Source organism: Camelus ferus, chromosome 24 (genome assembly GCF_009834535.1).
Source record: "Camelus ferus isolate YT-003-E chromosome 24, BCGSAC_Cfer_1.0, whole genome shotgun sequence".
Classification (NCBI taxonomy): domain Eukaryota; kingdom Metazoa; phylum Chordata; class Mammalia; order Artiodactyla; family Camelidae; genus Camelus; species Camelus ferus.
The window spans coordinates 7,800,049-7,817,584 of record NC_045719.1 but is presented as its reverse complement, the minus strand read 5'-3'; the positions used below and the strand labels follow the sequence as shown (position 1 = coordinate 7,817,584).

Genomic DNA, 17,536 nt, shown 5'->3' with positions numbered 1-17,536 from the left:
TATATTCCTAGGGAAGTAATATCCGGTGTTCATGAGATTAGACGTAGATTATATATGAGATATTAGTGGTAAAGCATTTGGCAAATAATAAATGTTTAGTAAATGTTACCTGTTCTTACCATTACTGTAAGACTGAACTGTTTTATAATTTTTAAGTAGTGTGGAGGAGGGCAGTATGTAGTCCCACTGGAGTCATCATTTGAGCTAGAGATAATCTGTCACATTATAGGATTGTTCCTTATAGTTGGTTATTTTTCTCTTTTGTGTGTTTCAAAAAACACAAAAAAGAGATCTAAAAGAAGATAGATCTAAAAAACAAATGTTCTTATCTCTAACCTAATATAAAATGGTCATTTCTAAATGGAATCTTTTTCCCCTAGATATTTTTAATAAACATTAATTATACTTAGTAACAATAATAATTATAAAATGTCTTGATTGAATTAGTCAAAGAATTTCTGGTATGTACAAACTGGTAAAATATTAGCAGTTGACCAACTGAATTCTGTGTTCTTTTATTGTTTATTAAATTCTGATACTACAAGCTTAATAACAAGTTTCTCTTGGAAAAAAAACTCTTTAGTTTGATATGAATTGTAATTGGATTTACCGTTAGAATTAAGGACCCCTCCCCAACCAGTTTTGGACACTTTTATTGACATTGTTTTGGGTGTTTTACCGAAAAGTTTATCAGAATATTGTACTGAGAAAACAAATAAAATGCTTGTCTCTTATTCTTTATGTCTAGTTGATTCTGCCTGCATTCCTTATTTATTTATCTTCTATTCTTATCTTCTGTGAGTAATAGGACACTTCCGTACTTTTGCTTGCTCTTTCTTGTGTAAATCATGGCTCTGATTTGTTCCACTTGCTGCATTTTTTTTTTTTTTTTTGCTAAGTACTTTTACATGAATGTTAAATGGTATTTAAAGTCTTCTATATCATATCCCATTTAAGCTGCAGTCCATTCCAGTCTTGCCTGGCTGTTAAGGGTATTGTTACTTCATACTTTTATAATTGAGTACTAAATGTTAATTTTATGGGAAAAGTGGCTTGGAGTTTTTTTCTGCAATATTTGTATGGCCATTAAAGTTGATATGTGTGATTGAAGCATGAAAGAGCAAATTATAGCACTTTTTCATTTAGCTGTGTTCAAATGCCTGTTGCTGCATGCTGTCAGACAACTTGTAATAGCTTTTCCTCCTGACAGGTTTAGACTGAATACTTTAAATTCTTTTTCTCCTAGAATCAAGAATTGAAGGTTGGCTTTCAATACCAAATAGAGGAAATATTAAACGATATGGCTGGAAGAAACAGGTACCATATGCCTCATTTTTTCTAATTAATATTTTGTTATATATTTTATTTTTGAAGCATAGAACTTGTATTAACTGCTCTATTATTGGCATCATTTTTAGAGTAATATAATACATTCTGGACATAAATGGCAAATGTTATGCTTATCACTTCAAACCAAGTTAGTTTTGCTTTTATATCTCTTCTCGCTTTTTTCTCATTTCAGTATGTTGTGGTAAGCAGCAAAAAAATCTTGTTCTATAATGATGAACAAGATAAGGAACAATCCAATCCATCTATGGTGTTGGACATTGAGTAAGTTGCCTTTTCTTGAATTTTATGTCTGTTGAATGTTAACTTACGATAATCAATTGTTTTTAGACGTACCATTTAGTTTATATTTTGTTATTTAAACAGTAACACTTTTCCTTTTCTTAACAAATTTAAATAATAACTTAAGTATTAAATCTTTAGCAAAATGTGAGAGGGAAAATTTGCATACCTGATTGGTGCATTCTAAAGACACTGTTTTTCAGACTTCAAGTGTTTATTGGTTTTAAGTTTAAAGAGCATTTCAAAAAGTATATGATTATGTAGTTATTGTTAGGAAATAAATAAACATTAACAAGAAAGACATCTTTCAACTAAATTAAATACGTTTTACATTGGCAAGAGTTTCTTATTGTTACTGTTGTTGTTTTACCTTTTTATTGAGATGCAATTTTCATACAATAAAATGCATTCGTCTTTAGTGTTCTGTACAGTGACTTTTGACAGTTGTAAGCATCCATTTAGTCACCACCCAATACAATATAAAGAACATTTCTGTCACCCTGAAAAGCTCACTTGAGCTTCCTCTGGGGGGAAAAAAGATTATCTGAATTCTAATACTGAGATTTATTTTTGACTATCCTTGAACCACATATTAGTGGAATTCTGTAGTATGTATTCTTTTGTGCCTGACTTCTTTCACTTAGCGTAGTATTTTGCTATGTCTATAGATTGTCTGTTCTTTTTATTGCTGAGTAATATTCCATTGAATGAATATATCTCAATTTGTTTATCCATTCTTTTGTTGATGGGCATTTGGGTTGCTTCCAGTTTTGGTCTGCTGTAAATAAGACTGCTTTCAACATACTTTTGTGGACTTCAGTTTTCATTTCTCATGGGTAAATAACTAGGAGTAGAATACTGGGTCATAGAGTAAATCCTTATTTAACCTTTAAATAAATCTACCAAACAGTTCTCAAAAATGGTTATGCTATTTTATACTCACGACCAATATATTAGTTTCAGTTGATTCACATCTACCAACAGTTGGTGTTCTGAGTCTGATTTTTAGCTGTTCTGTTGGATGTGAAATGCTATCTTGTTTTAATTTATATTTTCTTTTTTTTTTTAACATTTTTTATTGATTTATAATCATTTTACAATGTTGTGTCAAATTCCAGTGTTCAGCACAATTTTTCAGTTATTCATGGACATATACACACTCATTGTCACATTTTTTTCTCTGTGAGTTATCATAACATTTTGTGTATATTTCCCTGTGCTATACAGTGTAGTCTGTTCTACAATTTTGAAATCCCAGTCTATCCCTTCCCACCCTCCACCCCCCTGGTAACCACAAGTCTGTATTCTCTGTCTGTGAGTCTATTTCTGTCCTTTATTTACGCTTTGTTTTTGTTTGTTTGTTTGTTTTTGTTTTTGTTTTTTAGATTCCACATATGAGCGATCTCATATGGTATTTTTCTTTCTCTTTCTGGCTTACTTCACTTAGAATGACATTCTCCAGGAGCATCCATGTTGCTGCAAATGGCATTATGTTGTCAGTTTTTATGACTGAGTAGTATTCCATTGTATAAATATACCACATCTTCTTTATCCAGTCACCTGTTGATGGACATTTAGGCTGTTTCCATGTTTTGGCTATTGTAAATAGTGCTGCTATGAACATTGGGGTGCAGGTGTCATCGTGAAGTAGGGTTCCTTCTGGATACAAGCCCAGAAGTGGGATTGCTGGGTCATATGGTAAGTCTATTCCTAGTCTTTTGAGGAATCTCCACACTGTTTTCCATAGTGGCTGCACCAAACTGCATTCCCACCAGCAGTGTAGGAGGGTTCCCCTTTCTCCACAGCCTCTCCAGCATTTGTCATTTGTGGATTTTTGAATGACAGCCATTCTGACTGGTGTGAGGTGATACCTCATTGTAGTTTTGATTTGCATTTCTCTGATAATTAGTGATATTGAGCATTTTTTTATGTGCTTTTTGATCATTTGTATGTCTTCCTTGGAGAATTGCTTGTTTAGGTCTTCTGCCCATTTTTGGATTGGGTTGTTTATTTTTTTCTTATTGAGTCGTATGAGCTGCTTATATATTCTGGAGATCAAGCCTTTGTCGGTTTCACTTGCAAAAATTTTCTCCCATTCCGTAGGTTTTCTTCTTGTTTTATTTCTGGTTTCCTTTGCTGTACAGAAGCTTGTAAGTTTCATTAGGTCCCATTTGTTTATTCTTGCTTTTATTTCTTCTAGGAGAAAATTTTTGAGACGTATGTCAGATAATGTTTTGCCTATGTTTTCCTCTAGGAGGTTTATTGTATCTTGTCTTATGTTTAAGTCTTTAATCCATTTTGAGTTGATTTTTGTATATGGTGTAAAGGAGTGTTCTAGCTTCATTGTTTTACATGCTGCTGTCCAGTTTTAATTTATATTTTCTTTATGACTAATGATGCCAAGAATCTTTTCATGTGTTTATTGGTCATTCGTATATCTTATGTGTCTCTAAGTCTTTTTCCTATTTTTAAATTGGGTTGCTTTTTTTTTTTTTTTTTTTTAAGAAGTTCTGTACATATTCTGGATTTGAGTCCTATGTCAGGAATATGTAGTGGAAATATTTCCCAATCTGTGGTTTGCCAGTTCATTTTCTTTATAGTGTCTTTTTTTTTTTTTCCTTTGGGTAGGGGAGGTAATTAGGTTTTTATTTTCTTATTTATTTATCTTTAATGAAGATACTGAGGATTGAACCCAGGACCTTGTGCATGCTAAGCATGCACTCTGCCACTGAGCTATACCTTCTCTCTCCATGGTGTCTTTTAATGGGAACCAATTTACCAATTTACCACTTTTTAGAATGGATTATTGCCTCTTGTGTAGTCTGTCCAAGACATTTTTACCTGCCCCCAAATTGTGAAGGTGTTCTGTATTTTCTCCCAGGAGCTTTTTTTCTAGGTTCTATATTTGAGTTCTGATTGATGTCGTTTATTTTTATACTTGGTAAGAAGTAGTGGGTGAGGTTAGGGTTTTTTGGATTTGTTTTGTTTTCTTTTCATGTGGATATCTGGTTATTCCAACACTATTTATTTTTATATGTTGACCTTGAATCCTCATCTTGCTCCTCACTTACTAGTTTTAGAGGGATTTTGTGTGTGTGTGTGTGTGTGTGTGTGTGTGTATTCCTTTTCTACATATACAATCATGTCATCTTCAAATAATGATAGTTTTACTTCTTCTTTTCCAACCTGTCTGCCTTTACCGCATGTATAGATTCGTATGAATGCCACCAAGTTAAAATACAGAATAATTCTATCACGACAATCCCTCATACTGGCCTCTCATAGCCATAGGAGGTACCCTTTATACACACCCCCACCCCAGTCCCTGGCAACCACTAATCTCTTCTCCACCTGTATAATTTTGTCATTTCAAGGATGTTATATAAGTGGAATAAAATAGTATATAACTTTTGGGATCTGCATTTTTCACTCAGGGTAATTCCCTTGAAGTCCATCCAGGTTGTAGTTTCTTTTCATTGTTGAGTAGTATTCCATCTTATGAATGTACCACAGTTTATTTAACCATTCATTTGGGTTTTTTCCAGCTTGGAGCTATTAAAATAAAGTTGCTGTGAATATTCATATACAGGTTTTCATATAGAAAGTTTCATGTGAGAAATTGCCATCCTCTTCCAGAGTGGCTCTGCAATTTTACATTTCTACCACAATTACATGAGTGGTTAGTTTCTCTGCATCATCATCAGCATTTGGTGTTACTACTATTTTTATTCTTAAAATTTTGATAGGTATATAGTGTTACTTATTATGATTTTAATTAGCATTTCTCTAATGACTAATCTTTTCATGTGCTTATTTGCTGCCTGTGTGTCCTCTTTAGTGAAATACCTGTTTATGTATTTTGATGTAAATGAGTTTTTATAATGGCCTACATCACATTTATCTTCGTTTTAGTAAATTGTTTCATGTTCGACCTGTAACCCAGGGAGATGTGTACAGAGCTGAAACTGAAGAAATTCCTAAAATATTCCAGGTAAAAATCTGAAATTACAATTTTAGAAGATCCTTTACCTAAGTACTAAGTGTATTTTGCAAAGTAAATGTAAATACACCAATGCTATTATACATTTGAAACTTGTGTGTACAGATTAAGACCCTTGTTGTATCTTTTTCCATTTACCATTCCTGAATGTAGATACTATATGCAAATGAAGGTGAATGTAGAAAAGATGTAGAGATGGAACCAGTACAACAAGCTGAAAAAACTAATTTTCAAAACCACAAAGGCCATGAGTTCATTCCTACACTCTACCACTTTCCTGCCAACTGTGAGGCCTGTGCCAAACCTCTCTGGCATGTTTTTAAGCCACCCCCTGCCCTAGAATGTCGAAGATGCCACGTTAAGTGCCACAGAGATCACATAGATAAGAAGGAGGACTTAATTTCTCCGTGTAAAGGTGAGCATGAAAATTATTTTTACAACTTTTAACAAACTAGAGAATTGTCTCAGTGAAATATCTTCTGCAAGTGTAGCACTCTATACCAAACTGAAAAGAGATAATGTAACATAAGAAAAAATATTTTGGCCCTGGTGGTGCAACGTGCAGCTGTCATTTCACAACTACAGATTTATCTTTGATCATAATGTTTTTAAAGAGAGTCACCCCATTGCAGAAGACATACCACTAAGAAATCCTAAATTGGAGAGAAGGGCTGTAGGTGCGTTTCACTCTATCTCCCCCGTGAGTCTTCACCTCCTGCTTATTTTCTTTCTGTCTGGGTTTCACTGTTTGGACTGGCATGCCATATCATAGACAAAGTCCTCTAGTTTAGCTTGAGAGAAATAATAAAGACCTATAGCTATTTTAAGGTAAAAAACTTGTGTTCTATAGATACGTTTATTTGTTTCACTTTTGCAATTTGTTTTTGTATTTCTGATTTTACTTCTTTGGTATTTGGTATTAGTTTATGACTAATGTTTTCTTTTAAAATTTTCCAACTTAATTAAATTAAGAAGAAATTATCTTTTCCAAGCTTAATTAAGCATAATAAATCTTTCAAAATTGTAAGAACGAAGGATAGGATTCCTGCAGATTTTCTATGACTTTAATTGTGGTTTTCTTTCTTAACATAGTAAGTTATGATGTAACATCAGCAAGAGATATGCTGCTATTGGCATGTTCTCAGGATGAACAAAAAAAGTGGGTAACTCATTTAGTAAAGAAGATACCTAAGAATCCACCATCTGGTTTTGTCCGCGCATCCCCTCGAACACTTTCCACGAGATCCGCTGCAAATCAGTCCTTCCGGAAAGTGGTCAAAAATACATCTGGAAAACCTAGGTAAGGATTGAAATGTTAATGTTTTTAACATATTGGATAATAGCTATTAAAATCCAAAATCTAATTGTTCTTTTCCCCATAAAAGGCATCATTTGTAACTAGGTATTTATTGAAATGACTTTACAAATTAGTTTAAGTGATTCCTGTTAGAAGGTAATTATATTTGTAAATGTTGTATTTATTTAGTTCCATGTCAAGTTTTATTGTCATTGGTTGTGGTATACATGATACATATTTAGAACTTAGTGTTTTAAAAAACTGTAATTTACTCCCTTTTTAATGTAAATAGATTTATACAAAACTTTGCTCATTTTATTTTTAACTATATTGGCATAGATTTGTTTTTTTAATCAAAATTATTTGGTGGTGTCAGTATAATAAACTTCCCAGTTAAGTATCCCTTTTTTCATAGGGGGAGGGGAATTTAGCTGATTTTGTTGGAAATTTTTCCGCAATATTTGTGTGCTAAAGTAAGCAATTACAGGACATAATTAAACCCTTTCTTGAGGAGAGGTTATGATATCTCATTAAGTTCTCACTTAACACATGAATAAATGGGGTTCGGAGAAATTAAGCAACTTACACAAGATCACATAGCCAACTTAGTGGCACAGTCAGGTTGAAAGCAATTTCCATCCGTTTCTAACACCTGTGTTTTCTCTCCTGTACCAAAGCCCAGCTTTCCCTAGAGCATAATCCCTATATTAAGGGGAACGTTTGTATCTAGAAACTGAGACCTAATGCTGATCTGTCTCTGTTAATGTCACGCAAGCCGTCCAAGCAGGCTTTGAGTTTATCCCGTTTCTTCATTCCATGTTGTCAGTAACCAAATCTCATTCTTGGAAATGACTCATATCCATTTCTCCTCCTGTCTTCCTCAGCTGCCATACTATTCCCATGCATTATTGCCTCACTCCTGACTTCTTTGTCAGAATCCTATATCAGCCCTCTCCTGTATAGGATAAAAACTGGATGTACAATACTTAAAGTTGGATTATAGCTTTGTGGGGGGGGATGTGTTTGAAATATAAAGTAGAAGCAAAAAGGAGATAATACTGTATTTTTCCTGTTTTCCAAATTTTGTGTTAATTATTATATATAAGGATAATATATATTTACCTTTTCTTCCAATTTTTGTTTTTTATAATATTAAATTGGGTGTGCTTCTTAAATTTTGTCTTTTTTTCCCTCAACAGTTAACCATGTGACTTAGTGCCGTGTGGAATTGTGTGGGATGCTACCTGATAAAGCAGGCTTCTTTAACCATGCAGAGCAGACAGGCTGTTCCTTTGACACAAGTATCACGGGCTTCAGGGCTAAGACTGCTGTTGTTCTGTCCTTGCTTTGGCACAAAAGCACACTGAGAGTTGTGTTTTGTTTTGTTTTGTTTTTTATTGCGGGTTTGCCTACAGGTAGATTAGATTAATTATTACTGTGTAATGCAAGTACAATTGGGGGAAAGCTTAGCTAGATATATTTTTTTAAAAAGGTGCTGCCTTTTTGAATTTCTAAAACGCCTGTCAATCATGATAGAACATGGTTTTCCTCATACGAGTGAGGGGAAAGGACTTCCACTTTCAAGTGGAGTGGCCGTCGCTGTCAAGATCGGCTTGTGGAAGGAGTAAAGAAAATATCTCAAAATGAGACAACTGAAAATTTTTTTTTAATGACTTCAGTTTTTGTGCTCTTGCAAGACTATACAAAACTATTTTAAGAAAGCAGTGACATCACTTGACTTCAGTGCCCTCACTGTAGAATTTAAAAGCCTTACTGTTGATCGCCCATAGTGGACTTGATGGAAAATAAATATCTTACATTATGCTTTACAAAATACTGTATGTGTTTCAGCAAGTTTGTAGATTGGGGAATGGGAGAAGGCAAAAAAAAAAAAGTTACATTTAATCTATGCATTTTTGCCAAGCCATATTGAGTTATTTTACTACTAGAGACATTAGGAACTAACTGTACAGAAGAACCAAGTTTAAAAAGCATTTTTGTGGGGTACATCATTTCTGTAATTATATGATGTGTTTCTTTGTGGTTTTAAGTGATAAAGACATTAAGTTAACAAACATATAAGAAATGTATGCACTGTTTGAAATGTAAATTATTCTTAGAACACTTTCAATGGGAGTTGCATTGCCCTTTTAGTGCCTTAATTTGAGAGGATTATTTTACTGCCATGACTAAATATAGAAATTTCAAAAAACGTATTTTCAAAAAATTATGTGTCAGTGGGTTTTTCATTGAGAATTGGTTTAATTTAAAATATTTAGTGGTTTGTTGGACTTCCATAAATTGAGTACAATCTTTGCATCAAGCTACCTGCTAAAATAGTGATTGACTTTATAAAACTGCAAAATATGTAAAAGTTTGCACCAATGTAAAAGAAAATTATGGCAATACATCTGTGATGTTTTCCAGTTAACATAGGATTATCAGATAAATACTGTTAAACTCTTGTTCAGTAACAAGGGTTGATTCATATGGGCAGTATGATTTATTGTTTATTTTTTTAACCAAATACCTCCTCAGTAATTTATAATGGCTTTGCAGTAATGTGTATCAGATAAGAAGCACTGGAAAACTGATTCGTCTCTAGGATGATATGCATGTTTCAAGTGGTATTGAGAGCCGCACTGATGGATATGTAATAATAAACATATCTGTTATTAATATGCTAATGACTCTGTGCTCATTTAATGAGAAATAAAAATAATTTATGGATGGATACCTTTAATAATGTTTGCTATGGTGTTTTCTCACGGCTAAGATGAATAGAAACCATGCTATAAATTAGTCTCTGACTGTATACAAATGTTTGTTAAATTTCATGACTAAAGTGAATTTTTAAAAGATAAAAAAACATGCTTTGGCTCTAAAATAAGAGTGGTTACAGTTGAAGTGAGAAGTTGGCTAATGTCTGTTGGGAAACAGTTCTCGGTGGGTCTCTTGCATTTCTCATGTCTTGAGAGCAGAGGCTCTGACAGCCTTTGTTCCAGACTGTCTTTTTCAAGGAGATCTGTGTAGTGAACAGCCTTGAAAGATACTGTGTTTCCCTTGAGAGGAAGGCAGCAGGTTTGTTTACTGTCGTATAATAAAGAAACTGTCTTTCTCCAGGGCAGAAGTTGGACAGATTTGATTGAACTCATAAAAGATTCGGGTGCCCTTAACTTTGGGTTCCTCAGCTGTGATGCAAACCTGTGCATGCTCACACCCACCGGGACTACTCTCCGTCACCCCCGCGGGACGCGGAGGGCAGGGGAACCGATGGGAACGGGTAGCTCATGCTGCTTGCTGTGCTGTTAGTCTAAAGTCATTTGACTCTGATCCAGGAGTCTCATGTCTTCTACGAGGATCCATGGAACTGTGACAAGCTAACTTGTAGCTTGCAAGTAGGGTAAATCCTCAGACCCTTCACAGTTCTGGACAGTGTCCTTACTACCTTCTCAGAACTAAGGTCCTAATGTGTACATTACCTAATAAGGTTTACTATATTAAGGTCAAGTGCAGAGAACAGTTAATTCTAATGTTTTGAGCAAGAGAGGATTTTTTTTAAAACAAAATATTAAGCCTAGAATTGCTGAGAGCTGACAGAGTTTTCAGTTTGCCACATTGCAAAACCAGGTCAAGCAAGAGAGCTGCTTCTATTCTAAGTTCAGGAAACCACTCAATGCCAAAGTAACTGGCAGGGCCAGGATGAGGAGAGTGTGAGGATCAGGAAGCTGCACCACTGCCGATTCTCTGCGATGCTCTGCCACGCCTGTTACATCCCACACCACGTGGTGTGCTCTGTACCATTCCTCTCACCACTTACCAGCCTTGTGTCTGAACACCTGGGTCTCTGTCATCAGTGCCTCCGAAAAATCCTTTTCATGACCCTCCCTGTCTGCTGGCATCCACACACCCTCCCTCACTTCTGCCTTCTGTGGGTGCGTATGCTCAGCCAAAACTGAATCACTTTCAGAATTCTAGCTGTGAGGAAGTCTGAGAAATGTAGCTTTTAGCTTTCAATCCTCTTTATTACAGGAAGACAGTGTGGAATGGAGATTCAGGATCAAGACTGCCCACCCACCACTCCTGAAAGCCTGGGTGGAGAGAGAACACAGAAAGAACTAGAAAGAACACAGCCACTGTAATTGTTTACAGGCTCAAAACAACCATGGGTCCCTTGTCCTCACTTGGGACAGCTCAAAATAACCTGTCCTTCGTTTAAAGAAATATCAATAAGTGGAAGAATTTTTAAATGGCAAACTCTTAATTACTTGATAAGGTGTTTTTTTTTTAATATCACTGCAATTGTATAATAATTAAATATAGTATTCACAAATATTAGTTTGTTGATTCTTACTGGGTTGCTAGTTTGAGCTTTTCAATTTTTATTTTTAATTTTCTAACACTTGACAATTCTTTCTGCTCCGAAGGGAAACAGCTTTCAGCTAGTAGGATGAATAAAGACAATGTCTTTAAAAATTAGTTTTTTGTGAATGGCATAGTATGCTTTGTCTACTTTACTTACTTTGTTACTTTATCGTATCATTTAATGAGCAAAAGTCTGATATTTAGTGAAGTGAAATTTACTGATCTCTTTCATAGTTAGCGCTTTTTATGTTCAGCCATGAAAAAGAAGGAAATCCTGCCATTTGTAACAGTGGATGAACCTGGAGGACATTGTGCTGGAAGAAGTAAGCCAGACACTGAAAAACAGTCAACCTCATAGAAGCAGAGAGTAACTGGTAACGGGTGGGCAGGGCCCCCGGAGGGGAGGAAGTGGGGAGATGTTGGTCAAAGGGCACAAAGTTTCAGTTACACAAGCTAAGTCCTAGAGATCAGTGGTGCCTGTAGTTAATCATATTCTATCATATACTTAAAGTTTTGCTAAGACAGTAGATTTTATGCTATATCTTATGACAATCATTAAGTAGGGTGGAGGAATCCTTTGGAGGTGATAGGATATGTTTATGGCATTTATGTCTTTGATTGCGGTGATGGTTTCACATACGTATACTTACCTCCAAACTCAAGTTGTGTACATTAAAAATGTAAAGCTTTTCCTATGTCAGTCATACCTCAATAAAGTGGTTTAAATATATACTTACACCATTTCTGGATGGACTGTGAGCTCCTACAATGCAGAATCCCTCGGTTGACAATCAATGAATAATTGTTGAATTAATGAATTTGATTGCTTTGATGTTTTGCTTTTCCTGCCTCTCTGAAACGTTCCTGCCCCTAACTGCTTCCCACTGGCTTCAATTTCTGTCTACTCTGAATTCTATCATCAACACCTCAAAATCCGTTATTTAGCAAGTATACAGGATGCCTGTCCCATGCTGGGGTCTGTGCCAGGCCTCGAGGACACAGAGACAGACGAAATAGATTCAGTCGCTGCCTAGACCTGTGCAGATGATACACAGTTAGAGATCTAATTAAAAGTATTAAAGTGCTTCAGAGCATAATGTAATCCTGAATTCTCTAATCCTCAAAGAAGGTGGTGCAAAGAAGTATTTATGGTCTAGAGAGAAAGATAAAATGTATCTCCTATACACATAAGTAAAAGAGGAAGTAAATGTTAAATGTTCAATGAATGATACAAAAGCAGTTGCTTAAAGGGACAGGGAAAACATTGCAGTTTATAAGGTGTAGAAATACACCTTTTTTCAATTTGTTTTTTATTTTTTATACAATTTTAAATGTTATTTTCAATTTAAAGTTATTGCAAAATATCAGCTATATTCCCTGTGTTGTACATACATCTTTGAGCCTGTCTTACACCCAATTCTTTGTACTTCCTGGTCCCCCTCCCATATTGCCCCTCCCCTTCCCCCTCCCCACTGGTGACCAGTAGTTCTCTGTATCTATAAGTCTGCTTCTTTTTTATTATATTCATTGGTTTGTTGTATTTTTTTAGGTTCCACATATATGTGATACCGTACAGTACCTGTCTTTCTCTCTCTGACTTATTTTACTTAGCATAATACTTTCCAAGCCCATCCATGTTCCTGCAAATGGCAAAATTTATGGCAAAATTTTGTTCTTTTTTATGGCTGAGTAGTAGTCCATTGTATATATACATACCACATCTTCTTTATCCATCTGTTGATGGACACTTAAGTTGCTTCCATATCTTGGCAAGTGTAAATAATACTGCTACGAACATTAGGGTGCATGTATTTTTTTTAATTTGTGTTTTTGGGGTTTTTTTGGATATATACCCAGGAGTGGAACTGCTGAGTCATATGGTAGTTCTATTTTTAGTTTTTTGAGAACCCTCCATACTACAGTGACTGCACCAACTTAACATTCCTACCAACAATGTATGAAGGTTCCCTCTTCTCCACATCCTTACCAACATTTGTTATTTGTGTGTGTGGTCTTATTGTTTTGGACCAAGATTTTATTTTATTTTATTTTGTTTTCTTCTTTCCATTGAAGCACAATGCTGTGCCAATTTCTGGTGTACAGCATAATGTTTCAGTCAGACTTATATATACATATTTTCCCTTTCACATTCCTCTCCATGACAGGCTACCACAAGATACTGAAAACAGTTCCCCACACCATACAGCAGAACTCTGTTGTTTATCTATTTTATATACAGTGGTTAGTATGTGCAAATCCCGAACTCCCAATTTATCCCTCCCTACCCCCTTTACCCCTTGGGAATCATAAGTTTGTTTTCTATGTCTGTAAGTATGTTTCTGTTTTGTAAATAAGTTCATTTGTAGCATTTTTTAGATTCCACATGTAAGTGATATCATAAGGTATTTTTCTTTCTCTTTCTGGGTTACATCACTTAGTATGACAATCTCCAGGTCCATCCATGTTGCTGTAAATGGCATTTTTCATTCTTTTTTATGGCTCAGTAGTATTCCATCACACACACACACACACACACACACACACACACACACACAGATATATGCATACACACACCACAACTTTTTTTTTTTAACATTTTTTATTGATTTATAATCATTTTACAATGTTGTGTCAAATTCCAATGTTCAGCACAATTTTTCAGTCATACATGGACATATACACACTCATTGTCACATTTTTTTCTCTGTGAGCTACCATAACGTTTTGTGTATATTTCCCTGTGCTATACAGTATAATCTTGTTTATCCTACAATTTTGAAATCCCAGTCTAGTCATCTAGTCATCTGTCAGTGGACATTTAGGATACCTCTGCTGTGTTAGAGAGTACATTTCCCAGCCTTCCAAGCAACTTGTCCATATAATTTTCACCACTGAAATGTGAATGGAAGTGATTTGTGCACATCCCTCCCCTTTCTCTTGCTTTTAGAAGGAAGTTGCTACCCTCTACTTTCCCTTCTTGTATTTCTTTTTCCTGTGAGCTAAAAACTCAGGTGAGCCTGCAACCCATTTTCAACCAAATAGAAAAAGATAGGTTCCTGATGGCTTTGCTGCTCAAAAGGGTGATTTCCCCAGAGCTTGTTAGTATCTTAGGCTTCATCCAAGATCTGCTCAATCAGAATCTTCATTTTAACTAGATCCCAGGTGATTCATATTCATATTAAACTTTGAGAAGCATCGCTTTAGGAAGTAGCAGAGGAAGGAATGTTGGTCTTTGGTGAAGACCTCATGAAGCAGAGCTATCGCTCTCCCTCCACTCTTCCATAAGCTGCTATCTTTAAGCAACTGAATTTTAATTTTTTTATTGTTTTGTTTGGAGGAGGAGGTAATGAGGTTTATTTAGCAATTGAATTTTTAGATATCTTTATTACAGCAGCATAGTATTCACCCTAATATAATTTGTCTCATCTGTTAAACCAAAACTAGGTTATGCAATTCATTTAGGAAACACTGAACACATTTTATAGGCAAAGTACTATTCCAGGAGATACATAGATATATAGGAGAAATACATATTATATAAAACACTATATATCTACACATATATGTGATTTGAATATGAATATATATTTCCAAATTGTTCCCAAATTATTTAAGGCTGAGCTTTTTCCCTCCAAGAGTTTATAATTTAGTAGAGGGACAAAGACATAGGAATAAAATTATAGATGCTAAAAGAAAGTATATTGGACATTTGCTGGGTTTTTTTTTTTTTTTTTGGAGTGGAGGGTAGCCTGTGGTCAACCGTGTAATGCTCCTCCAAAGACGTCCATGTCCTAATCTCCTAAACCTGTGAATACCTTACCTTATATGCCAAAAGGGCCTTTGCAGTGTGATTGGGTTAAGGATTTTAAGATGAGATTATCCTGGATGATTCAGGTGGAGCCAATGCAACTGCAAGGGTCCTTATAAAGAGGAAGGCAGAGGCTCAGAGCCAGAGGAGGAGCTGAGATGATGAACGTCAAGGTTGGAGTGATGCCATGAGAACAGGAATGTGGGCAGCCCCTAGCATCTGGGAAAGGTAAGGACTGGGTTCTTCCCTAGAGCTTCCCAGAAGAATGCAGTCTTACCAAACCTTTGAGGTTAAGGACTTGGGCTTCTGTCTGCCAGAACTGTAAGAAGATAAGTTTGTGTTGTTTTAAGCTACTAAATTTTTGATAATTTATTACAGCAGCCCCTGCCCCATACCCCAACGTGACTAAGTGGGAGGTGGAGCCGGGCATTCCTTTCCTAGTCACTGGTAAATTATATTTTTGCTGAGGACCTGGAATCTTGAGGGAGTGAGGTAGATTCAAAATTAGAAATTTCTCATTGAGGTGGTGACAGGAGTGGCCATACTGTTTCTATAACGTGACCTCACGTATGTTCCCTGCTGCCCATGTCCCTCGGTTCCTATCCATTATCTGTGCCTGGTTCGCTGGCTTTCCTATGGATTCTTTCAGTTCACTCTACATTACCAATCACTTCGGTCTCTGGGGTTTCTGTTGTTTACAGCCAAGGGCTCTTAATTCAGACAGCCATGTAGTTAAATGGGTGCATATTGCAATATTCCTGGTGGATTCTCTGTCTTACGGGGGAAACTTTCATTCATCTTTGTATCCACAGCTTCTACACTTAGGACCTTGCACTCAACACATACTTGTTGAGTAAGAGGAGCAAACAGCTACCAATGTAATGCTACTTGATAGAAAGGGGTAATTATAGGAGTAGGCTTTCAATGTATAGGAATGAGTTAGCATTAAACAGAGACTTTAAAGTTGCGTCTGGTTTCTGTTGGCCAGATGAGGAGGGGGCATTCCAAGGAATAAACTGTAGCTGGTTCACCAACCAAAAACCCTTCTGGTATATGGCCACATTTTACAGACCTTGTTGATTTATTTATAAACATGCAGGTTAAGATATTACCAATATATTTATTATTTAAAAAATCAATCTTAAGCAGAAGATTCTATCCATTAGACACTCGGGGACAAGGGCTTAGCAATGTATGGGATGTGGGGTGAGGTTGCTTTCTATTAATGCTCAATGAATTTGATATACTCTTTCCACTTAATGATACATACATTACTTTAATGTTCTACAGCATCTTTATGTCATTTGGGTCACATTTTGGATCATACTTTTATGGTAGGTTTTTTTTAAGTATAGTCAGTTTACAGTGTTAATTTCTGGAGCATAATGCTTCAGTCATACATGAAATACATATTTGTTTTTATATTCTTTTTCACCATAAGTTACTACAAGATGTTGAATATAGTTCCCTGTGCTATACAGTATGAACTTGTTTATCTGGTGTCTGCCTGGACTAGGTTTCCTTATGATAGGTTTTGAAGTAGTGAAATGGTGAAGGGTAAATAAGACTCCTGATGTAAATTGATGAAATCAGTCTCCAAATGGGTTATACTATTGTGAAATACAGAGTTTCAACTCATCTTTTGCAGTACATGGGATCATTATAAAATCTCTATACCAAGCAAGAAAGTACCTCAATGTCAACTTGCATTTCTCTGAAATTCCTCCATTCATTTACGGGTTCTCTTTTCTCTCTAATTCATCTAGAATGTTTTAATTGATTTCAGCCATGACAATTTAGAGTTTGAAGAGGCCTCAGAAATCTTCCAGTCTTGTTTCCTCGTTTTCTAGACTGGGGAAATGGGTCCAAGACAATTAAGTGGAGGGCTGCAGGGAACTTACAGGGGCTGTCAGGGGCGGGACTTCTAGGGCGTTGTAGCCACTCCTTTAACATAGCCAACCTAGGGTCCCAACGGGTTGTTAGAAACCACAGAAACACGGTACAATCAAGACAGACTATCTTTGAAGTATCCAAAGCGCTTTGATGCGTATTCCTTGGGCAAAATCCTGAAAGGGTTAGATGTTTTCATTGTTAAGTAGACCAAATTGAGAGGCGGAGCAAGGCTCTTCTCTTGGCTACATCACCAATAAGAAAAAAGCCCGAACAAAAAAAGAAAAGAAAAGAAAAAAGCCGGACTCCTACTGCCCCACCGATTCGACAGCAGGTGAGAGGCTTAAATTTTAAGAAACCATCGCAGACACGGCTTTCTCACTCAGTCTGCAGGAGGGCGGGGCTGGGAGGGACCAGGCCGGGCGGCGGCGTGCAGCGCGCACTGTGCACAGTGCGCAGGCGCGCACCTGCACGCGTAGGGCCCTGGCGCGCCCGCCTCTCCGGGCCCCGCCCCACCTCTCTCGTCTCTCCACCCACCAGGCCCCGA

At 36.2% G+C, this 17,536-nt stretch overlaps 1 protein-coding gene across 2 annotated transcripts in view; it reads left to right on the top strand.

Moving 5' to 3' along the window:
• ROCK1 (Rho associated coiled-coil containing protein kinase 1) overlaps nt 1-9,669 on the top strand; it is a 106,730-nt gene extending 97,061 nt beyond the window's left edge. The window contains exons 28-33 of one of the 2 annotated variants that reach the window (XM_032467442.1): nt 1,247-1,317; nt 1,523-1,611; nt 5,542-5,620; nt 5,783-6,044; nt 6,722-6,929; nt 8,126-9,669. In XM_032467442.1, the coding sequence (XP_032323333.1) occupies nt 1,247-1,317; nt 1,523-1,611; nt 5,542-5,620; nt 5,783-6,044; nt 6,722-6,929; nt 8,126-8,129 (713 nt within the window). In that variant the 3' untranslated portion in view covers nt 8,130-9,669. The remainder of the gene's footprint in view (nt 1-1,246; nt 1,318-1,522; nt 1,612-5,541; nt 5,621-5,782; nt 6,045-6,721; nt 6,930-8,125) is intronic. The other variant, XM_006191773.3, reaches the window with a different exon arrangement.
• The last annotated feature ends 7,867 nt before the right edge of the window (nt 9,670-17,536 follow it).